This window comes from Hemibagrus wyckioides, linkage group LG06 (genome assembly GCF_019097595.1).
Source record: "Hemibagrus wyckioides isolate EC202008001 linkage group LG06, SWU_Hwy_1.0, whole genome shotgun sequence".
In the NCBI taxonomy this organism is placed as follows: Eukaryota; Metazoa; Chordata; class Actinopteri; order Siluriformes; family Bagridae; genus Hemibagrus; species Hemibagrus wyckioides.
In genome coordinates, this window is record NC_080715.1 from 25756855 (window position 1) to 25783361 (window position 26507).

General features: G+C 40.0%; 1 protein-coding gene across 1 annotated transcript in view; it reads right to left on the reverse strand.

Annotated features, from left to right (window-relative positions):
• dcbld2 (discoidin, CUB and LCCL domain containing 2) overlaps positions 1–12056 on the reverse strand; it is a 33804-nt gene extending 21748 nt beyond the window's left edge. The window contains exons 1-2 of the mRNA XM_058392112.1: positions 11740–12056; positions 2991–3215 (exon numbers count right to left, since the gene is read on the reverse strand). Of these exons, the coding sequence (XP_058248095.1) occupies positions 2991–3215; positions 11740–11845 (331 nt within the window). The 5' untranslated portion in view covers positions 11846–12056. The remainder of the gene's footprint in view (positions 1–2990; positions 3216–11739) is intronic.
• Between the last annotated feature and the right edge of the window lie 14451 nt (positions 12057–26507).

Here is a 26507-nt window from a genome sequence, read left to right on the forward strand (position 1 = left end):
GAGAGAAATACTGAAGAGAAATATTGCAGTACTGAGAGAAATACTAAAGAGAAATACTGAAGTACTGAGAGAAGTACTGAGAGAAGTACTGAAGAGAAATGCTGAAGTACTGAGAGAAGTACTAAAGCGAAGTACTGAAGTACTGAAGAGAAATACTGAAGTACTGAGAGAAATGCTGAAGAGAAATGCTGAAGTACTGAGAGAAATACTAAAGAGAAATACTGAAGTACTGAGAGAAGTACTGAAGAGAAGTACTGAAGTACTGAGAGAAGTACTGAAGTACTGAGAGAAGTACTGAAGTACTGAGAGAAGTACTGAAGAGAAATACTATGTTTTTATTTGGTTTTGTTGCAGCTTCATATGCTATTTCTTGGCAGATTCAGGCATTTAAACAATACATTATAATAGATGCAGTGTAAGAAAAAAAAAAAGAAAAAAAAAAAGAACACTTTCTGAAGAATAAAACTGTATACAAAGAAATTCTATACAATATTCTTTAAATTGACTTTTGATATAAATTGTAAATGTTTTTCTGGATCCATCTTAGAATAATAAATTAACTAATTCATTCATTCATTAATTAATAAATGAATGAATTAATAAATGTATTAAAAAAGGTCCATCTTACACAAAATAAATAAAAAATGAGATTAAAAAAAAAAGGTTCATCTTACAATAAATAAATAGATGTATTACAAAAAGGTGTCTTGTGACATTAAAAATTCAGACAAATCAAAAGACAATTTGGTGCTTCCTCACCCTTTATTAAATGCCCATGGAGCAATCTGGCATGTGAAACTTGGCCATGTCTGGGTACTGAGACTGTGAAGCTGAAGCCGGTTGTTTAGCGGCACATTTAGCGTCACTGTGGACACGCTAAGCCTGGTGTTATGTGCTTTATTGAGGATCTGGATCCAATCTGCTGGTTAAGTGCTCCTGGATGAAGCAGACTGGGTGTGATAAGGATTAGGATTCACTGCCAGTTAAAAACAACTGAACGGCATTAGAGCTTTTTAAGACGCTTAGAAAGAGAACTTGGCAAAAAGACGTTCATGTACCTGAGACGTTTAATCAACAGACACGGCTGAAGCGTCCGAGGTATAAACATGATCCAGATCAATAGAGACACAGCAAGTCCTTCTCCTCTAAACAGATATTCCAATTGACTCCGGTGGCATTTGGACGTCTCTAATCCGATCAACCTGAACAGCTTCTCCAGCAAATCCACTTTGCTAGCTTCATTTTACCAGACGCCAGAAAATGGAATCTTGCGCCTGATTTGGTTGTGCGCATGTTCAGCATTAAATCTCTTTTTCATGTCATAGTCTACATTAAACTCATCACTGATGTTAACTGACTAAATTATTGCCAACATTGTCTACTGGTGAGCTTATTTCTAACGCTGTTCTCCACTGGCTAGTTCCCATTAACATTACTCACTACTGCAATATAATCTGGACACCTTCTTTAGCAAATCCACTTTAGTATCTTACCTCTTTTTTTTCCAGAGGCTAAAAAAGTGGAATTTGTGTCCATGTTCAGCACTGAATGTCTTCGTCATGTCACACTCCACGGTGGTGATTAATATGAAGCTCATATGAAAGTAGACACTCTGGATTTTTCGTAAGTTTTTCGTAAGGATTTCTGTTTTTACCTAGCCTACTAGGAGCAATATACACTATATTGCCAAACATTTTGGGACGTCTGCATTTACATGCACAGGAATGTAATATGGATTTGGCCCGCCCTTCACAGCTATAACAGCTTCAAATCTTCTGGGAAGGATTTCCACAAGGTTTAGGAGTGTGTTTATGGGAATTTTCTGACCATTCCTCTAGCAGTGCATTTGTGAGGTCAGGCACTGATGTTGGACGAGAAGGTCTGGCTCGCAGTCTCCGCTCTAATTCATCCCAAAGGTGTTTTATCAGGTTGAGGTCAGGACTCAGACCAGTCAAGTTCCTCCACACCAGACTCTGTCATCCATGTCTTTATGGACCTTGCTTTGTGCACTGGTGTGCACTGGTCATGTTGAAACAGGAAGGGGTCATCCCCAAACTGTTCCCACAAAGTTGGGAGCATTAAATTGTGTCTGTCATTGAACCTCTGACCTCCTGATTAACAGGAAGCCAGTAAGCTTCATGTGTGGAAGAGCCTCTTAGTCTAATATAACAGATTCAAGCTTTAGCTAGACTAACTAGGAATAGGTTTAGTGATCAGGGGAAGTGATCATGATAATTCTGTATCTATACAATAATACAAGATTATAATCATCTTGTGTGTGTATTACAATTTACTGTTTTGTATTGTTTTTAAAAAATTAGTTGTGGTTCAGGTGGTTAATGCTCCGAGTTTCTCCAGAGCTCTGGGTTTCTCCAGAGCCTTAACCACCTAAACCACCACTGCCCATTACCACACTCATCCACAGCTGAAGCTCACTATCTTCCTGTTGATTACTAAACGTCATGTGATCCTCCACCCTGCCCTGACTCATCACTGCTTTATTCATACATACAATACAGCACTTTTTTTCACTAGATCACCATTTTATCGCTGTACCGTGACATCATCAGTAGGCGTTCCTACTTCTGGTTGATATAGTAATAATGTTTATCAGTGGGTGGGGCCAAAAGCATTGCACTTTTAACGAATTTTCTAGCCGCTAAAATGAAAGAATGTGGAGGGAGATTTAGCGTTTGTGTATAAAATTCAGCAGTGTATATCATGGGAAATGAAGGAGAAGCTTTATTACTTCACTCTAAATTGCTCTATTATCTTCACTCCCATTGGTAGTCGCTCACTTCATATTTGCATAATTACACGCCCACATCTAGTATCCAACAGGTGCTGTCAATCATGTCGCCAGATGTCAGCAGCTTTCACTGTATGTGTGACTCAGTGTTCCTCAAGAACATCTGTGAACTCCACGGACTTGCCAATACGGCTGTGGAAGAAGTGCAAAATGTGTTAAAATACAAAAGCCCTCGTCTCACCTATCTCTGTCCTGCCTGCTCCGATACCATCAAACAGCCGGAGGTAGGACACCTGGCAGTTGTGTGTATTGATGTCGAGGTCTGCCACAAGCAGGAGGAGTGTGTCCCCGGCGCTCCCGCTAATCTCCCACTCACACACTGAGTGCGCGGGGTAAAAGAGAGGGTAGCCCAGAGACGCCAGACTGCCGCTTCCTGCACCCAGCACTGTGTGCCCACAGCCATCGCCTGCAACACACACACAAAGTAACATCATCAGTGAACAGCTGATAAAATAGACTTCATGTTAAAACTAATATGAATTTCCTAGTTACACAATTGCACTTTTTGACCACATAGTACACAGTTTTAGATAAGGAAACGATTTATAAACACACTATCCGGTGTCACCCAGATGAGCATGGCTTCCTGATTCTTCCTCACATCATCTGAGGGAGTATTTACCCTCACCTCTGGCTTCCTCATTAGGGATAAATTTACATCCTGAATTTCTAGATTTCTGCTATGTGATGATGTCTGTTGTATACTTAATCTGCATCTGTATCAGACGCTACGAGGTGTTTAGTTCTGTAATGTTGAGCAAACCTTTAGAGTATGCATGTGATTTGAAATTTTGGATTTATTCTTGATATGCATCTTAACAGCAAAACCAGAACAGCAACATGACCTCCACCATTAATAATATAACGGAGCTGCTTACAACCTGCTGCTCCTCATACACAGACAGATAAACCCCAGTCTCTTAAAACATGTGGACAAGAAGAAACCAAACAAAAACAACAAGCAAAAGAAACCATTTTACGTGCATTAATAAATTTCATGCAATTTTTCTATCATCTTCTCGCTGTATATACATAACCCTGCATTCGAAGGCTTTCTTCAAGGACATTCCACATGATGGACTTAAAAAATAACTTATTTATAGAATACAAGGATGAACAAGTCATAAATTTATTATTTATCCCAAGCTGCCATTTTGCTCAGCCTGAAAAGCAGTGAGGGAAGTGTGGTAGGGCAAAGTAAGAAAAACGAATCTGTTCATTTTCTTTCAGTCCTCGATTTCCCAGAGAGAGCAGTGACTCCATAATCCTCTCCGGATAATGTCTCTGATGTAGCATGTCACATTTATGCCCTTGAGTCTTCGGTTAATATTCTGGCTAGGAGCCGTGGCATTCTTTCCTCACGTCGTCTTTACTTTACATCCCTGTGTGTGTGTGTGTGTGTATCGCTGTCTGTCATCCGTGAAGACTAATTAATCCATTTAGTAAAAATAGTCGTACTGACGGCAAGATTGTGTCCTTGCTGGCTGTGTGGCGTGCTGCAGGCTGCGGGGTTCGGGAAGAAGTAGAGCGTGCACCACCGATAAACATAAGAAGAGACTGGAGCACATTATGTCTAAAACGTGTGTATACAGGGAGAAAAAATGGACAGGCTTAATTTGACCACTTTGACCTTACTTACTTGTCTGCTGAGAAACTATAAACTGTGTGGGGGGGGTGGCTTGAGAGAACGAGCGACTGAGACAGAGAGCTATAGAGAGAATGATAGGAGGGAGAGAGAGAGTGACAGAGAGAGAGATGGAGGGACTGAAAGTGATGGAGAGAGAGAGAGAGAGAGGGAGGGAGAGAGAGAGGGAGGGAGAGAGAAGGAGTGACAGAAAGAGAGAGGCAAAGAGCTAGAGAGAGAGAGATTGAGAAGATATGCCAGTTGAGAAAAGGCAAAAATAAACCAGCTTTTCTTTAGATTTTCTATAGAAACACCATGTTTGAAGACTACATAATATCAGGAGTCTAAATCTTCTTTAACAAGTTCTCTACATCAGCATCTAGTTCAACTATTAACTATTACTAACTATTAATACAAAACAATACACATTCACTTCTACATACTTATACTACTCTTACAATACAGACTCAACACTTACATCTGCATTTCCTGTCAAAAACAAAAGCTTTTGCTTCAGAGCTCAATATGTAATAATCACACACACACACACACACCTCCCAGACAAACATTACCACTTTTACAAAATGGCAGAAAAGGGTATTGCCCAGGGTATTGAGATTTTTTGTAACTGTTGTGGCCAAGAAAGTTTGATTCTCACGTCTCGAAACGAATCTGTGAGAAAACTAGTCATTTTGAGAAAGAGGAAAAAAAAAAAAAACACAGTCTCCTCTGAATATCATGCAATTTGATTGATTTGAGTACATTTCTGGACTGGAAATAAAACCATGGTCACATGTTGGATGCATTGAGCTCTACACACATAGCTAACTCTGAGGTAACTCTGGTCATCAGGTGAGTTGCTTATCAAGACTCTCAGGACCAGGAACTTTATCTTTCTCGAAGTTTGCTTGATTTTTTTTTTGGTCATCCAGCACACGGTGAACTAAGGATTTCTTTGCATCAGTGCAAAGTAAGAAAAGCGAGCCTACTCATTTTCTTCCAAGAGAAAAGAAATGACTCCAAGACTGAAGCTCTGCTGGATCTCACAGCGTTTGCTTGATTTTGCGTTAATCTGTAAATCCACACGGGACTGTTTACATGTGCCATATTTGTACATAACAATGATCTCTTTTCCACATTTGATCTGACAGCTGGATCTTTTTCAGCATGTTCAGATACTTCAGCTTCCCTTCATCTCCCAACATGCCTCTGAAGTCTCTTTTCTGTATGCAAGAAATACACGGATACGTTTTCCTACTGGTGTCTACAAACCGTATAGGAACTGATAAGAGCAGGAATAATAGGAAGAAAGGAGCAGCTGGAACTTGAAGTTGTGCACTGTAAAGAGTGGATGCGAATACCTCTTCTGCACCAGTGAATTTAATACAGTTTAAAGTTCTGCACCGTTTCCATCTCAGCAGCAGAACAAACAAACTGCTTCTGTCGATCCTCATTCTGATAAGACTTGGATAAGATGTTATGCAGATGTAGCAGATGTAACCCACGTGTTTTGCTCTAAACTGTTTATTGCTCCTCTGTGACGTACAGCTGAAGCTGGTATATTCACTGTCCTGTGCGGTGAATTGAACTTATGTTCAATGAATTTCATCTTATTGCATCTGCGTCCCTATTGGCTAACAAGCAGCTTGTACTGGAAATCTGCAAACCCACATAAAGCAGCGCACTGGCTTCAAGGTTTGATGTTCAACTTGCATAAGGAAAAAATAAATTATTTAATTAGAGTTTGACATCATTTTCCGATGTCTGGCAACCCCTATTATTATTTTTCTACCATATGACCATGGCCTAGGGAGTAATGGGGTTTTAATGGGGATGTTAAGTGTAAAATTCTCAGCACACCTCGGTACATGGAGGGCTACTTTGTTCCTTTTATTTATTTATTTTATTTAGGCATATGTTCAAATGTAAAGCTCATGATGTTCACCAGTGGAGTGACCTTCCCAAATCCTTGACCGTTGTATTTAATGATAGATAAATGAATGAATGAATAAATAAATCTATCTATTTATTTATTTATTGATTGATTAGTTTATTTCACACTTTTTTCTTATTTGTTTATTTATCTATCTATCTATATATCTATTTATTTATTTATTTCACACTTCTTTCCTTTTTTTTCCAAATGATTATTTGTATTGCAGTTTCTTAACAGTGTAAAAAGTATTTTCTCTTTATAATTAATTACAACTATTCTTGCAAAAAAAGAAAATAATAATAATAATAATAATAATAATAATAATAATAACTGTTATTATTATTATATAAACACTATAAATTCAGAAAGCAGAAATATCCACTTTCCAGCCAGGAACAGGGCAATTCAACTGAATTCACCATACTTTACTTGCACTGTTAATCCTAAAGCAATGTTAATTTATTAACTGGCACAGCTGAGACTAAATGAATGATGATACACACTGTTACGCTTACAAAGACTTCAGAGGCACTGAATCCCAAACTGGGCTGTTCGTTTAATTAGCCAGTGTAGCTTTTACAACAGAACAGGATCACTTCAGGCTTGAATAATAATATAGAAATACAAAACCACGTACATTTCAGCTGATCAGTTTAAACAGAATGCAGTGGGGTTGTTATTTACCCCGATGCACACGCTTCATGCCTCAAAACCCGGCCTTTTTCCTTTGTTACAGCTTTAAGAGTGAAATATGTCATGGATTTCTTGTATCTGACTTTGTAAATAAGGAGGATGTGGTAGCTGATTGGTTAAGGTGATGGACTACTCATAAGAAGGTTGTGAGTTCAAATCCCAGGTTCACCAACCCCTGAGGGCCCCTGATCAAGGCCCTTAACCCTCAATTGTTCAGCTGTATAAGAAGATAAAGTGTAAGTTGCTGAGAATGAGAATATATAAGGTTAAGGGCATCTGCCAGATGGCAGAAGTGTAAATGTGTCAGAAATGCTAATCAGTCATATAAAATGTTTTTTGTAGCTAATCATTTGGAGTTTTGGTCACTGTGGCATCATCAGGATTCCAGTGTTTTTCTTTTGAGAACATGACACTTGCAATTCAAACAAACAAATCAGCATTTTTACAGCCTAATCTAATTTTCTGTTGTATCTGTAGCATGTGCATGTGTGTGTGTGTGTACACTAAACAATAATCTCTCCATGTTTTCCTGTTCTGACAATAAGAATGAACGTTATAGTTTATTCGAATGTCTCCTGGCCAGCACCGAACTCCAGACAATACACACAGGAAACGTGTTTTATAAAATCAGATTTTACATAAACTGTTATTGACCTCAGCAACAACAGCCCCTAGACACTCGGTGTAAACAAGTTTAGAAAATAAGGTGTGTGATGGTCGGTGCTGTGCTGCTGATGCAGTAGGTGAGAGATTAGGTCGAAAGAGCTGGTTTACATTGGTGTTTGTTTAAAAGTGCATCCGTGTGAAACATCCTATTGATTATTTGTTTTATTTAAAAGAGAAGTTCAGTTCCAGAACAAATTCTACAGATAATTTCCTCACCCCCTCGTCATCCAAGATGTTCATGCCTTTCTTTCTTCAGTCGTAAGGAAATGATGTTTTTTGAGGAAAACATTTCAGGATTTTTCTCCATATAGTGGACTTTGATGGTGTCCCCGAGTTTGAACTTCCAAAATGCAGTTTAAAAACAGCTTCACAGAGCTCTAAACAACCCCAGCCCAGGAAGAAGGAGCTTATCTAGCCAAACCATCGGTCATTTTCTTAGAAAAATAAAAAAAAATTGTATACTTTTTAACCACAAAACTCGCCTAGCACTAGCTCTGGGATGCGTATCCGCGACACTACATACTACGTAATCACAAGACGTAGGCAGAACTACAGACCTAGTGTTTACAAAGCGAGCGTGCAAAGACCAAGGAAGTGAGAATAAGTCAAACGCTCTTTACTAACAAAAAGGTACAATGACAATGTATGGGTTTGTTGATATCCAGGTGCAGAGCAAGCAACCACAGCTTCAAACGCTCAGGATTTTTTAAAGGAAATTTGTGAGCAGTCACGTTATTTCCAAGTGGACATAATCTTTTAGGTTTAAAACAATTTCCAAATCCAGGGTACACACACTACAAAATACTGACACAAAGACATATAATCACATAGAAGTGTTTACCAGTGTGGAGAAAGAGGACTGCTCTGAAGTTGTGTGTGGAATGACAAAGTTATATGTACCTTTTTGTTAGTAGTCCTTGGTCTTTGCATGCTCGCTTTGTAAACACTGGGTCTATAGCTCCACCTATGTCACGCGTGACCTTTCGAAGTGATTACGTAGTTGGTAGCATCGCGAACGCGTATCCCAGAGCTAGCGTTAGACGAGCTTTTGTGGTTAAAAAGCATACAATTTTTCTAAGAAAATGACCGATGGTTTGGCTAGATAAGCTCCTTCTTCCTGGGCTGGGAGCGTTTAGAGCTCTTTGAAGCTGCATTTAAACTGGATTTTGGAAGTTTGGAAGTCCACTATATGGAGAAAAATCCTGAAATGTTTTCCTCAAAAGAACATAATTTCTTTATGACTGAAGAAAGAAAGACATGAACATCTTGGATGACAAAGGGGTGAGGAAATTATTTGTAGATTTTTGTTCTGGAACGGAACTTTGCTTTTTAGTTTGAAAAATCAGTGATGCTCTGTTTACATATGACTAAAGGTCTACAAAAAACAAGAAACTCCACACACTTCGCATTATGAAGTGATTTTATGAATTGATCGTCCACGGTATGTCAAATTCTGCTTAGAAACATTAATTTTTTAAATACTATAAACTATCTATATTTATATTAGCTGATAGACCTTTATCGGTTATTTCGATACGCAGGTTTTTAAATGTAAATCAAGTTCTAGCTGAATGTTATAAGTGTGTTATAAAGCCTTTATGCAGGCAAGTCTTTAAATAAAGTGTTACTGAACTCTCTGGAGAAACTGTCATGATTTTCCTTAGACTTCCAGAAATACAACACAAAGAAGGAAGTGGAATAACAGCACCAAGGAGGCAGTTTATGAGCAGTGGAGTGTGATGTTACATGGATTATAACATCGCTTTATCCTGTCATTTAAGACGCTCAGAGAAACATGAGAACGTGTTATGTTCTCAAATAGCATCTCATTTTCTGTTTTAGTCCTCACACACACAGACACACACACACACAGACACACACACACACACAGACACACACACACACAGACACACACACACAGACACACACACACAGACACACACACACAGACACACACACACAGACACACACACACAGACACAGAAAGGCAAGGCTGCAGCTGATTGCACAGGCTGTCACGCGTTTACACACACAATCTTCCCTTGCTGTTGCGTAACGCGTACTGGACGACCTCCAGACCCCCAAAGCAAAAACATCCTCACCCCCCCTCCAAGTTCTCTGCATATCACAACACACACACACACACACCTCTCTCTGATAAACATACTTCACCGCACTCTTTTTCATACACACACACCTACCTACACCTCTCTGATACACACACACACAAACCTCACCACTCTCTTTTCATACACATGCACAAACTCTAAACATCACACCTCTTTCTTACCTTCCTTCCTTCTCTCTCTCTCTCTCTCTCAAATACACAGACACACACACCTCTTCACTCTCTCTTTTTATATACACACACAAACTCACACATCTACACATCTCACCTCTTTCTTACTTTCTATCTCTCTCCCACACACAAATCTCACCTCTCTCACTCACACACACACTATACACCTCACATACACTGTCACTCTCACACCTCACCTCTCTCTCTCCCTGTCTCACACACACACACCTCACCTTTCTCACACACACACATACACACACCTCACCTCTCTCTCTCCCTGTCTCACACACACACACACACCTCACCTCTCTCACACACACACCTCTCTCTCCCTCTGTCTCTCACACACACACACACCTCACCTCTCTCTCACACACACACCTCACCTCTCTCTCCCCCTCTCACACACATCTCACCTCTCTCTCACACACACACTATACCACACCTCACCTTTCTCTCATATACACACACACATCTCATCTCACCTCACTCTCTCTCTCTCTCACACACACACACACACCTCACCTCTCTCTACCCCTCACACACACACACACCTCATCTCACCTCACTCTCTCTCTCACACACACACACACACACACCTCACCTCTTTCTCACACACGTACACACACAATACTTCACCACACTTCTCTCATTTACACAGATACACACTGTACTTCTGATCCACAAACTGTCCCATTACCAAACCCTAGTTATGTCCAAAACTACACCCTTTCCACTACAGAGTGCACTATTTAGGGAGTGAGAGAATTCCCAGAGTTTGGTGACAAAATAAAAAAAAATACATCATTCATACTTTCTTTTTCACAATACACACTGAGCACACTGGGGTAAGGTGGCATGTTCAAAACGAAAGAAAACTGATATTGATATGAAATATAAATTCTTTCACAGGGTCATTGTTTCACAACAGACCATTCAGTACTAAAGTCTACTTTAATGTCGAAACAGCTGGCTAGTTTCTGCGAATCGTGGAACCAGAGACTTTTAACAGTAACAGTTATAACTCATACAAATGTTATAAATCACAATTCTATAAATGAAAGTTTAGTGAAGAATAATATGCAGTGCAGTGAACAGTAAGAGTTATTACAGCTTTGCTCTGCTATTAGATTATCCTAAAAGAATTTCCGTTTTTTTTCTGGCTCATGTGAAAGCCCATGATTCACCAAAACACCCACAGAAACATCTGAAGCGGGTGACCTTGGTCAGTATGCTCACATCACACAAAAATGTGTGTGTGTGTTGTTAGAGGACTTGTTACAGGAATATGCCTTGTAAAAACAAAAGATGCGCGAGACAGTTGCAGTGTTGACCGTCACTGCCCTTCCCCCCTACAGCTGAGCTCAAATGGTACAACCCCCCTCTATTGGCGACCACCTGAAACCCCCTTCCATAACAACAACAACGAGACGCACGAGCTCTGGGGTAAAACTTTTGATCCACCGGCGCGCTACAGCTACATATTTGGGATGCGAGAGAGTGTGTGTGTGTGTGTGAGAGAGAGAAAGAGAGATCGGCCCATGTAAGGTATTCAGCAGGTCTCTGGCTCGGTGAAAACCCAGCACACAGTCGGAACCATGGACCCGTCCAAATACAGGGGAGGGGGGGGGTCCCTTTGCTTTTGGATCCCCTCCGAACAAAAAAGTTACAGCAAAATTTAACAAGAAAAACTGGTAACTGGTTCCAATTACCTTTCTGAGCCCGGGAGCCCCTGGCCGAGAAGAGGAGGACGATGACGATGAGGGCGAAGCTCGCAGTTCCTCCGGCCCCCCTCCCCACCATTAGCGGCGCCTCCATCCCAGATCACGCTGCGAACGCATAATGGCCTTTCTACGCGGCGCGGCTCATTTACTAAAGTCAGCTGCAGCGCCCGGTGGCTGCTCGGTGTCTTATGTTCGCCTCTGTGGTCTCTCGCAGCGGCTCTCGCTCGCCTCTTCAGGTCGGACGCACACACTCACGAAACACATAACACACACATCCCCCTGATCTGATCCGCTCTGCCACTTCCTCCGCTTCCGCTCCTCCCGGCCTGGCGCGCGCCACAGCGACCACTGGCGGCGGGAACCGGCCCAAAATGTGTGTCTGTTTACAGCATGGACTTAAGCTACATCCACACAAGTCTCCAGTCGCTGTACACTGAAGTGACCAGTAGGCGTTTCTACCACTGGTTGCCATAGTAATAACGTTTATCAGTGCGTGTGTGATGAAACATTCTGGAGGGAGAGCATTTGTATATAAAATTCACTCATGTATATATGCATCAGATACACTGACCAGGAATAACATTATGACCACCTGCCTAATATTGTGTTGGTCCCCCTTTTGCCCTGTCCCATCATGCACTGTGTTTTCTGACACCTTTCTATCAGAACCAGCATTAAATTCTTCAGCAATTTGAGCAACAGTAGCTCGTCTGTTGGATCAGATCACACGGGCCAGCCTTCTCTCCACACATGCATCAGTGAGACTTGGTCGCCCATGACCCTGTCGCCGGTTCACCACTGTTCCTTCTTTGGACCACTTTTGATAGATACTGACCACTGCAGACCGGGAACACCCCACAAGAGCTGCAGTTTTGGAGATGCTCTGATCCAGTCGTCTAGCCATCACAATTTGGCCCTTGTCAAACTCGCTCACATCTTTACACTTGTCCATTTTTCCTGCTTCTAACACATCAACTTTGAGGACAAAATGTTTACTTGCTGCCTAATATATCCCACCCACTAACAGGTGCCATGATGAGGAGATAATCAGTGTTATTCACTTCACCTCTCACTTCTCAGAATGCTATGGTGTACAATATAAAGGAGAAGCAGTGTGCATTCTTTGCCACTGATTACATGTATTCAAATGTCTTCACTCGCATTGGTCGTCACTAGACATGCCCACATCAAGGTGCTAACGGTCAGTGTCGGGCATGCCGCTGGAAGTCTCCAGCTCTTGTTTAAAATAAATGGTCTCTGGTTCTTTTTCACTGTGAATCTGTGTGTGTGTTAACATAACATTAGTGTCATCCATATACACTATATGGCTGAAAGTATGTAGATACCTGACCATGACACATATAATCCTCTAGGTTTGAAGCACACAGCTGTACAGAATGTCTCTGTATGCTGAAGCATGATAATTGCCCTTCATTGGAACGAAGAGGTCTAAACCCTGTTCCAACATGACAGTGTCCCTTTTCACAAATTACAGGCTGTAAAGAAACAGCCAAGGTTGTTGTGGAAGATTTTAAGTGACCCGCACACCTTTGGGATGAACTGCAACACCGACTGAACCCAAGACCTGTGTTTGCAAACTTGTGGCCATAAAGGGTACAGGTGTGGCATATCAAGATGCTGATTAGACAGCATGATTATTGCACAGGTGTGCCTTAGGCTGGCCACAATAAAAGGCCACTTTAAAATGTGCAGTTTTATCACACAGCACAATGCCACAGATGTCGCAAGTTTTGAGGGAGTGTGCAATTGGCATGATGACTGCAGGAATGTCCACCAGAGCTGTTGCTGTGAATTGAATGTTCATTTCTCTACCATAAGCCGTCTCCAAAGGCATTTCAGAGAATTTGGCAGTACATCCAACCGGCCTCACAACCGCAGACCACATGTAACCACAACAGCCCAGGACCTTCACATCCAGCATCTTCACCTCCAAGATGGTCTGAGACCAGCCACCTGGACAGCTGCTGCAACAATCGGTTTGCATAACCAAAGAATTTTGGCACAAACAGAAACCATCAGAAATCAGAAACCATCTCAGGGAAGCTCATCTGCATGCTCGTCATCCTCATCGGGGTCTCGACCTGACTGCAGTTCGTCGTCGTAACCGACTTGAGTGGGCAAATGCTCACATTCGATGGCGTTTGGCACTTTGGAGAGGTGTTCTCTTCACGGATGAATCCCGGTTTTCACTGTACAGGGCAGATGGCAGACAGCGTGTATGGCGTCGTGTGGGTGAGCGGTTTGCTGATGTCAACGTTGTGGATCGAGTGGCCCCTGGTGGCGGTGGGGTTATGGTATGGGCAGGCATATGTTATGGACAGCGAACACAGGTGCATTTTATTGATGGCATTTTGAATGCACTGAGATACCATGACGAGATCCTGAGGCCCATTGTTGTGCCATTCATCCACAACCATCATCTCATGTTGCAGGATGATAATGCATGGCCCCATGTTGCAAGGATCTGTACACAATTCCTGGAAGCTGAAAACATCCCAGTTCTTGCATGGCCAGCATGCTCACCGGACATGTCACCCATTGAGCATGTTTGGGATGCTCTGGATCGGCATATACGACAGCGTGTTCCAGTTTCTGCCAATATCCAGCAACTTCGCACAGCCATTGAAGAGGAGTGGGCCAACATTCCACAGGCCACAATCAACAACCTGATCAACAATAATCCTGCTGTCTAATCAGCATCTTGATATGCCACACCTGTGAGGTGGATGGATTATCTCGCCAAAGGAGAAGTGCTCACTAACACAGATTTAGACAGATTTGTGAACAATATTTGAGAGAAATAGGCCTTTTGTGTACATAGAAAAATTCTTAGATCTTTGAGTTCAGATCATGAAAAATGGGGGCAAAAACAAAAATGTTGCTTTTATAATTTTGTTCAGTGTAATCTGATATTTTTAGCAGTTACTAAAACATTTCTACTTTTTGGAAATATGTTTAATATTTCTCAAAATTATATTACAGGAAGAAAAACTAAGTTGTATTTCGTTTTTGGCTGTTCACCAGAATTCAACTGCAGGCTCATTAGACAGGCTTTCACACACCCCCACATAAATATGGTTTACTTCCTTGTCAGGAAAATTTCATGACACTTCTCAAAGTGTCTCCTTAAAGTTAGAGAAATTGCCTTAAAATTGTAAGAAAACATTATCTTTAAACTCTAGCATGTATACAGCATCCACACTCTGATAGTTATGTAACTTGCTGTCAGAAGAAATAGACAGATGACCTTGCCTGAAATAAATACTAAGGTATGCCTTGACATCCTAGGTTCTTCTTAGGCTATACAATGATAAGGAAATCGAAGCTAGCTGTATGAAATTGATTCAGAGCTTTTATACAATGGAAATATGTACTCTCACCGTCCACTTTATTAGAAAAATTCTGATGTTTCATGTTGATTCTGATGATTTTTGTTATTGCACAGCTGCTGTGTGATTGGCTGATTAGATAACTACATGAAAGTGTAGGTGTATGTATATGTATGTATGTATATGTATGTATGTATATATATATATATATATATATATATATATATATATATATATATATATATATATATATATCCAGGTTAAAAGGCATGGTTTTTTTGTGATTGTAAGAAAATAAAACATGTTATACCTTTTCCAACCCTCAATGTGAAATTACAACATATAAAAAGAAACCGTATAAGGACAATAGCCAAAAATATCTGGTTGTATTTTTTAATTAGGGATGTGGCTGTTTTCAGAATGAATAAAAATCACATTTAATCTCACGTTCTAAAGGAATTATCATACAGCTGACATCACTGAAATTATTCAGTTTAACCCCAAATATAGATCAGCTGTTTCTGTAGGATTTTCTTGGTTTCATCCAACTTTTGAAACCATGATAGACAAAGCATGAAACGTATCTCACAGGTTGAAAGGTATCGATCAGGAGAGCGATATAAAAGAAATTCCACAACATTAGATGTGCCATGGGACACTGTAAAGGCCATCATCAACAGATAGACAAACAGAGCAGCACAGTGACATCACCAAGAACAGGATGTCCCTCTGAAATTTATATAAGAGCAAGACAAAATCTTACCAGGGAGGCTGCCAAGAGATCTACAGTAAAGGAGCCAAGTATTGATTACTTTCTGCATGTGACACCAGTCTCTCATATTTTTCATGTCTGGGCTATGGGGTAGGACGGCTAGACAGAAGCACTTTCTCACAAAAACATCTAAGCCAGGGGTGTCCAATTTTATCCGTAAAGGGCCAGTGTGAGTGCAGGTTTCTAATTGGTTGGAATTTATACCTACACCCACACTGGCCCTTTGAAGGATAAAATTGGACACCTCCGATCTAAGCTCAACTAAATAATTCCAAACCATGTGGTAATATGTCTTATGGTTTATGAGAACACTTCCAAAAGATGTAATAATTCCAAAATTTCAAAAGGTACGATTGATACAAAAGAATCACATCACACCAAAAGATCACCATACCCACAGTGCAGCATGGTGGTGGCAGCATCATGCTTTGGGGCTGCTTTTCTTCAGCCAGAACAGCCAGGGCTTTTATCAAGGTGATGGAAATCATGAATAGTTACAAATACCTGTCAATGTTAGTGCAAAACCTTTAAGTCTCTACTTGTAAGAAATTTCACCTTTCAGCACAACAATGACCCAAAGCATACATCTAAATCAGCAATGGAACAGCTTAACCAAAAGAAGATCAGTGTTTTTGACTGACCGAGCCAGAGCCTAGACCTGAATCCAACTGAAAACCTGTGGGGTGACCTGAAGCCGGCTGTGAACAGGAGTCTGATGGATCTGCAATGTTTCTGCAAAAAAGAGAAAATATTCAAATAAAGCCAAGTCATGATGCCATGCTCTTACCCAAAACCTATTACAGTGGAATCTCGGTGTACAAATTAAATTCATTCTGGAGGTGAGTTCTTAAGGTGAAAATTTGGATTGTGAAACATATTTTCCCATAATAAATCATGTAAATGCAGATAATCCATTCCAGCCACCCAAAAATATTACTAATATTACCAATGTGAAGCGAATGTAAACTGTGTGGCTGCTTACAAAGAACTGACCCAAGCCAAGCATTCCATGTCAAGGGTCCTCACAGGAAGTCGTGCCACCAAGCTTGGGCTAAAAACAAACCACCCAAAAAAATTCCGTAGTCCTAGAACGCATTGATATCATTCATAGGGTTGGTATCATGGGTTGACTTTCGCTGACTGAAAAAAAAATCATAAAATTCGTAAACTTGCTTCGGTTGGCTTCGCTTGGCTTTCCACTGACCCAAACGAGTTTTGAACTTAGCCGGCGTTTGTTCATTTGCCAAAAATGCTTCTTATGCTAATGCAAATTTCTTGCAAAATTTCAATTCTTAAGGGGAAAATTTGTAAGGGAGGGAATTTGTATGTTGAGGTTCCACTGTAATTTAATGGTGTACAACCTCATGCAACTAGGTTCTTGTACGTTTCTAATGTTTTAGATGATTGCTTTTTTTTATACGTTGTAATTTTACACTGATAATGGAAAAGGCTCTGATATGATTTTTTCTGCCATTGTAGTGTAGGTGTGTAGACGTTTACATCCATTTTATTTTGACAGACTGATACATTCATAAATGCATACATAAATACAGATCAGTTATTTGAACCAATAAACATGAAACCAACCAAATCTAATCCCGATAACCTGCCCAAGGGGGAATTCATTTAAGAGAGGAAATCCCAACTGTGAGATGAACAATGAGCCTTTCCTACTCAGCTGCACTCTGTGCTTGTTTATGTTTAGATGATATTGTCCAGAGAAAGCAGGCTGCCTTTCAGCATCATGTTTTAAAATTCAGATTTAATATCACATTAGCCTCATAGGTCAGGCATAAGACACACCAGTATATAAGAGAGGAGGCATCGACTGGACCTGTCGGTTGTCTTTCTTTTTGGCACCGATGTACTTTAAGAGAGAGTTCACTGGTGCAAGATCGTACTGAGTGTGCAGGCCTAGAGGACAAAATGTCAGCATGATATTTACGGGGAGAAAAAAAATGCTGCGCAAGCTTAGTGGACTATTCTTTATCAAACGCCCCTGCCGCAGCCAATTACTGTCTCTTCCCCTGAAAAACAAGCTTGCTCGTTCTCTGTCCTTGGCATGCTTCTGTAGTGAATCAGAGTCCTTCAGCCACAAGTGCTATCTTATCAGTTCTGGTGAAGTGTCCACACAAACCTAGAGTGTGTGTGTGTGTGTGTGAGACAGAGACAGAGAGAGAGAGAGAGAGAGAGAGATAGAGAGAGAGAGAGAGAGAGAGAGAGAGAGAGAGAGAGAAAGCACCCTAACCCTTGTACATAGTGACATTGCAGTCTCTGACCCCCTCTTGTGGCTCTCTCATTTTAATGCATTCATCCACACAGGAGCACCACAGAGTGGAAAGAAACTGGAACTACAATCAGAAAACCTTCAGTGAAGCTTCTCAACTATGGACTGCAACACTGTAAGTGGCTGTTATATGAACATTATAGACATTTACAAATCTACTACCAGTTGCTCCATAGTGACTGCAGCCCCTGAAGAATGGACACTTGACATAGCATGAGCTTCTTTTCTACTGGTCTGTGGATGTGACATTGGTGCTGCTGTGAATCCACTCATCCTCCAGACCTGTGTGATCCATCCTGATTCGTTACTTCTGCTTGGTGTGGATGAGCCCTTGTGGATATCCCTAAAAGAACAATGTATTCACTGTTGCTTCAGTGGATAATCTCTCCTGATGACCATAAAGATGGTTCCAGGAATCTATTCACAACATGCTTATACTTATACCTCCTTCCCACATACTTAGTACTGCAGCACTTTATTCTTTTATATGCTAATAATTTATAATCCCACTATTCGCTGGACACAAAATAGCATAGGATAGGGTTCCCTTTTAATTCTGATTCCTTTCAAAGTTTCTTCCCCAAATTGTCTCAGGAAGTTTTTATTTTCCTCACTTCTGGCTTGCTCATTAGGGACTTAAATTAACATCAACGTCAACATCTAGGTTTCTACAAAGCTGCTTTGTGACAATCTGTTGAGACAGTCTCTTAACTGAACTGAATCAAATTACTTCCTATACCTGCTTATATGCTATAGCGCACTGGATATCTTGCCATCTAGCCTCTGATGTGTTTTGCTGGTCAGCAGGTTGCCAGATTGGCCATAATGATCCTCATGGCTGTATGTAGAGATGGAGATCCAGGAATACATAAATACTAAGTGAGAGATGTTGGTGCATTAAAAGAACCTGAGTGCCACATGGGATGGAGGAAATCAAAAAGAGAGGAAAACACGAATGGGGAACAGATGGTGGAATTTCAAGCTTCATTTATAAGAGTGGAAATAACATAATTAAATGCAGGATGTGCATCCATCCATGCTTTTTCAGTAGCACTTATCCTACACAGGATCGCAGGGAGCTTGAAATCTATCTTAGAGGATATAAGGCACACAAGTTGGGGGACAACCTGCCCGTTCATTGCAGGGCACAAACACACAGTATGGATAATTTAGAGATGCCCATTAGCCTACAATGAATGTTTTTAGAATGGGGGAGGAAACCCCCAAAGCACAGGGAGACCATGCAAACTCCACACACAGAGCAGAGGCTGGAATCAAACCCTCAATCCCAGATAGCCAGGGAAAATGTGTTACCACTAAGCTATTGTGCCCCAGATGCGAGTTTATGATACAGATAAATCCAGGGGCATCATGCACCTACTTTTTTTAAGGGGGCACAGTTGGCACAACACAAAAACATGTAAAGTTGAGAGACCGATGGATTTTAAACCATTATCTTTGTACACTCTGAGGGTAAATTGCACATTACCTAGGCATTTGCAAGTGTCTTTTGTGATCTTTTCAGGTCCGGGGCTATTCACTGTAATTCTTCAGAAAAATATGTGCAGCCACAATCTTACAACTGCACACAGATGCTGATTAATATAAATGACTACTATATAAACAGTGAAGCTGCGCCTGCCGGCAAGTGAAGTGTCTTAGGCTTATGCGTGACCAAAACAGTAAAAACTGAACACAGAACTGCTGATATCTATAATATAAAATATATGTAATATATCTATAATATAAAAATCCACTTGGCTCAGCAGTGAATGTGCATGACACCTCTGGATAAATCCCAGGTATATTTTTTCCCCATACTCTTAAAGACATCTGTTTATTGGTATGGAAATATCAGGATAGTATGTTATTATAATCAAACCCCCAAACACAGAGGTGCGAGGCGACTATGCTAACCACTAAACCACTGTATTATATGCGTTTCAGCCAAACATTCTGTTGTATTTCTAACACAGTATGTGTGCATAACCATTTAAAATCATTTAAAACTTTAAGAAATACCACATCTGTATTTCTAACTGTTCATACATACCTTGTGTCATTAGAAAATGACTTATTTAACACACACACACACACACATACACACACACACACACACACACACACACACTACACACAATTTAGAGGTGCCAATTGACAGGTTTGGACTACAGAAGGAAACCAGAGCACCCAGAGGAAATCCTGGAAGCAGGGAGAACATGCAAACTCCACACACATGTTTTTTCTTTCATGTCAAATATATTGCAAGAAAATATTGTTTTTTTGTGGCTGTATTGGAGTTGCCTGTTTATTAGTTTATTAGTATTAGATTGGCTGGAAATAATTAATATATTAATGGATAGGCAATTAATTGTGAGCTCTAAAGATTATAAACTTTGTCAAAACCTCCATCATTAACCCTTATAGTTTCAGGTTCTGTTGGTGGTTTCACTCATTCTTATCACCACATGCTTTTAGGTTTCAGTATAGTAACACGCATATGACTTACTAACTAATATGCTTTAGGACAAATAGCTTAAAGAAAGAGCCAGAAGAATAAAAGTACATATATAGGTTAAAATCTCAGGAAATGATGAGTTAATGCTATAATAAGTTCTGTTACCTGCCATTGAATATGTGAGACATTTTACACCACAATAGGTTACAAACATGCATTGAACAATGCTGATGAATTCTCAAAGCTGATTGGTCAGAAGGTTTCGAACAATATTCCATAACTGCAGCTCTGACAGCAGTTTCTGCTATAGGTCAAATCAAAGGATTCAAATATGCTCCTTCAAACACATTATCGTTTCAATAGCCACAAATTACACACATATTAACTGCACGTAAAAGTTGTTGATATAGTGATTTTTTTTTTTTTGCAAGATGGTGTTTTTTATGGTTATTTTTAGGTAGGAGTCTCCAGTGTGAGCATGTTTGTAGCAGACAGAGGTATACAGTGGTATAAGATGAATAAAACTTTTTGGGGCATGCTGCTATTTGTAATAATAATAATAAAAATAATAATAATAACTTGGTGGTAACTGTAACTACTCTTCATGTTGGGCCGCATCACACCACCCTGTCATTGATTATTTTCCTATAACAGTCTGCCACAATATATAGAAATGATCAGGTTGATAAGTAGTGTTTATCTGGTTTCACCTTAAGGAGGTTGAGTGGTTAGTGGCTAGCATGTTTGCCTCGCATGTCCAGGGTTGTGGGTTTGATCACTGTAAAAAGAAATCCTGTAAAAAATTTAAAAAAAAAAAACAGTAAAAGGTGGTTGCCAGCATCATACTTTTAAAATACTCTGTGGTTAACAGTCAGATACAGTTTTTGTCAGATGTAGTTTAGCAGATTTGTTTAAAAACATGTGTGTGGAGTTTGCATGTTCTCCCTGCTTCCAGGATTTCCTCTGGGTGCTCTGGTTTCCTTCTGTAGTCCAAACCTGTCAATTGGCACCTCTAAATTGTGTGGTGTGTGTGTGTGTGTTTGTGTGTGTGTGTGTGCGTGTGTGCGCACCCTATGATTGGTTGGCACACCATCCAGGATGGATGGACAAATGAATGGATGGATGGACGGATGGACAGATGGGCAGATAGATGGACAAATGGATGGTTGGATAAAAGGATGGATGTACAGATAGATGGACAAATGAATGGATGGATGGACTGACGGACGGACAGACTGACGGACGGATGGGTGGATGGATGCGTGGATGGGCAGATAGATGGACAAATGGATGGTTGGATAAAAGGATGGATGTACAGATAGATGGACAAATGAATAGACAAATGAATGGATGGATGGATGGACGGACTGATGGACGGATGGGTGGATGGATGCGTGGATGGGCAGATAGATGGACAAATGAATGGTTGAATAAAAGGATGGATGTACAGATAGATGGACAAATGAATAGACAAATGAATGGATGGATGGATGGACTGATGGACGGACGGACTGATGGACGGATGGGTGGATGGATGCGTGGATGGGTGGATGGATGGATGCATGGACAGATGGATGAAAATAATGATGGATAAAAGTATGGATAATTCCATAATATCAAAATCAGTTTGTTTTTATTGAATGCCATCATTTTGTGTTGTTGTACTGGATAAAATAGAAATGGAAATGGTCTAATGAAAATAAAACTGATAACTGAAAAGTTTTGTATATTGTGTAAGAAACAATACAGTTTTATATAAAGCCATTTCCAACTGATATACTGAAGGTCCTGACTGTACCTTCAGCTTGAGGATGCTGAGGTTTATTCAATCACAAACTGTCGTGTATAGAGTTTAAAGTCAGCAAAGGAACACCAGATCTAAACACTCATCTGTCCTGTGTGTCATATGAAACCTGTACTGCAGTAACACACAGAGGAGCATTGAGGACATGCAGCATGAACTTAGCCATTCTGCCATTAGCCAGCTGAAATGCCTCACTTCACAAACTGTATGGCTAATCACAGTAATCAAAACGACCGTCCTATAATTAAACACAACATGCACTTTTTGTTCCAGATAATGGTACAGTTTCTATAACAAAGTAAGTGCATTTTCTGTAACAAATTCGAGTGATGATGATGATGATGATGATGATTACGTTGATGGCTGATGCTTTGTGCAATGATGTTTTAATTGGCTTCAGTGATTAATCTCCAGAGAAATAAACAGACTTGATGAGAGACATAGCAAAACATTGACAAGTGCAAACACACACACACACACACACACACACACACACTGCATATATGGCATTTAAAAGAAAACCAGAGTAAATTTAGTCAATTCAGGTCTGCATAGTAACTAGGTCTCTGAAGTTGATTATAAACCTCGTGCACATCCACAATTTCCATGTTTCTGATTCAGCAACAGCAACATTTCATCAATTCATCCCTGGAGACGAACTCATCAGTCAAGCATCTCTCAACTTGCTCAAGGCTACAGTAAGCACTGACAAGGGGAAAAAAAAACAGAAGTGCCAAATGCTACAGCGTACACACTCCTGAAAACACTGATTACACCCTGTGTGGTTAAGTGTGTGTGTGTGTGTGTGTGTGTTATTCTTTTAGAACCGGTTAAATAAGGAAAATTTATAAATATGATTTTACAAATCCTTTTGTAAACCTTATACATTTTAAAAGAAATGTCTTTTTTAAAAACCTTTATTTAAATTCAAATTAGAAATGCCTAACTTTAAAATTATATACATTTAAAACATAAATCCCAAGCTTCTGATTTGTTAACAGTCAGTTATTTGATAGAGTATATTACCATTCAAAAATAAAACAAACAAACAAATGGAGGGAGGGAGGGAAGGAAGGAAGGAATGAAAATAGCAAACAAAAAGAAAGAAAGAAAGAAAGAAAGAAAGAAAGAAAGAAAGAAAGAAAGAAAGAAAGAAAGAAAGAAAGAAATCAGACAGAACATTGCGGTAAGAGTGAGGGAAATATGATTCAGGCACTTTTCTGTTATTGTTTGTTTGTTTGTTACAAACAGACAAACAAATACATATATAAATGAGTCAGTGATTGAATGAGTAAATAAATAAATAAATAAATGAATGAATGAATGAATGAATGAATAAAAATTGCACCAACATAAACTACGTTGCCATTGGTTGGGAAGATTTCAGGCAACAAGTATCATGGTGAAGATGAAGGAGCTTCCTAAACTTCCCAGAGACAACATTATTAAACGATAATCTAAACAAATAGAAAAAGCTACAGAGCCACAGGCTTTAAACATCAGTCTGTACAAGTGGTAGGATAAAATATGCAGGTGGAGATTTCCTGGATCATGAACAGCAGTCACTTGAATAGAGCTGCAGGATGACCTGAAAGCAGCAGGAACATCAGTTACATAGAGAATAAAGAAGCACTGAACTTCACTGGAATCATCTCTGTTCCTACATCCCAACAAGTTTGTCTTATCAATTTCATGAGACGAAATAGAGGCTAATAAACTGAAAAAGCATATATTATATATAGAAATGAAACATGTTGGGAAAAAAGAAAAAGGCTTGCGGATGCCAACATGGTGAACTTTTATTAAAGTTCAATCAGAAAAATTCCAAAACATCAGGCAAAGAGCAGGTCAGAAACAAGCTGTGGTCAATCGAGAAACAATCAGCGTATACTAAGGATAGGCAAAGACAAAATCCAGAGTATGAGAATCCAGACAAAAAACCTTTAGGGTTTGTATACACTGACCAGACATAACATTATCACCACCTGCCTAATATTGTGTTGGTCCCCCTTTTGCTGCCAAAACAGCCCTGACCCGTCATGCACTGTGTATTCTGACACCTTTCTTTCAGAACCAGCATTAACTTCTTCAGCAATTTGAGCAGCAGTAGCTCGTCTGTTGGATCGGATCACACGGACCAGCCTTCGCTCCTGTGCATCAGTGAGCCTTGGCCGCCCATGACCCTGTCTCCGGTTCACCACTGTTCCTTCCTTGGGCCACTTTTGATAGATACTGACCACTGCAGACCAGGAACTGGGAACGCCACAAGAGCTGCAGTTTTGGAGATGCTCTGATCCAGTCGTCTAGCCATCACAATTTGGCCCTTGTCAAACTCGCTCAAATCCTTATGCTTGCCCATTTTTCCTGCTTCTATCACATCAACTTTGAGGACAAAATGTTCACTTGCTGCGTAATATATCCCACCAACTAACAGGTGCCATGATGAGATAATCAGTGTTATTCACTTCACCTGTCACTGCTCATAATGTTACGCCTGATCGCTGTACAGGCTGTATGTATAATTATATCCAATGAATAACCTATATTATGGTCTAGTAACCTGTAAAGAGTCCTTTCAGTGTGTATTAAGGCTGTAATAAGCCAGCTTTCCTGTAAGATTTAAGTCTCTTTTAAAAAATCTTTACTATAATAAAGTTACTTTACCTTTTGAATCTTTACCGTGAATCAATGATGTATAATTTCCTTTTTCACAGATATAAACTGAGCAAATGACATTTTCTTCTTACATATAAACTGTAGTCTTCAAATAAAAGACATAAACCTGGATTAGATAGCAGGATAGAATTTACTTGAACCCAAAAATGTGAAACACCTGGATATATGAAGAACGAGAGTCAGTATTACAAATGTGAATCTTTGAATCTTTTATAGAGAGTTAAATATGCTTTGAGAATAGTTTAATAATTTTATAACGTATAAGATGATGAACTAAATTCTTGGTAGTGACACTGAGATTAGATCACATCATGTCCAAATTCACTTATATTAAGCCGCAGTTTCAGAACTATTTAACCTTTGGAGTAAATTGCTTGTATGTGTTTATGTGAAAAGATTTTAAACCATCTTAAAAGTATCACAGCATAAATATTTTATATGTTGTTTTTTTTGACTATTTGGGTTAAAGTAATGGATTAAGGAATCCTTGAAGTGTGTGTATGTGTGTGTGTGTGTGAGACACATCCAATATAATGAAGGCGCATGCTATTCTTCAAATAAATATGTTTTTCTTCAATAAACAGTACAGCCAGTTTCTGAGTCTGTTACAAAAAGGGTAATCTAGAGTTCATGTACCAGACACGCTCACACACCTAATTTCACTTCTTACCTCAGACATTTTTCAACAGGAAATTGGATAAAAGAAAAATGTACTCTGAAACGTTCAGCACCAAATTTAATGAAAGATGCCTCTCTATTTCTCTACCATCCTTTCCGTCCTTTCCATTTTTCTCCATTTTGTTCTCTTCTCTTACTCAAACAGATACACACCTGCTGGGAAAACCAGTGAGACAAAGCGTCCTTTCACAGCACACATGAAAAACACACATGCTTAGGGGTCTATACACAGTGAACACTAATATAAATACATATACGAACAGAGGAAAGTCGTATGACTTTCATACATGTGTCCATTATGCATGCGTTCACAGGAAGACCACTAGGGAGATACATCATGAAAAGACACACCTTGACAAACACTCTGCTCGAGAAGGTGTCCACATGGATGGCAGGACCCAATGTTTCTCAGCAGAACATTGCCCAAAGCATGACACTGCCTCCACCGGCTTGCCTTCTTTCCATAATGCATCCTGGTGCCATGTGTTTCCCAAATGTGGTACACACACGCACCTGGCCATCCACGTGATGTAAAAGAAAACATGATTCAGATCGGACCAGACCACTTTTTTCCATTGCTCTGTGGTCCAGTTCTGATGCTCACATGCCCATTGTTGGCGCTTTCGGTGATGCACAGGGGTCAGCACTCTGACTGGTCTGTGGCTATGCAGTCCCATATGCAACAAACTGCAATGCATTGAGTATTCTGACACCTTTCTATTGCATATGGG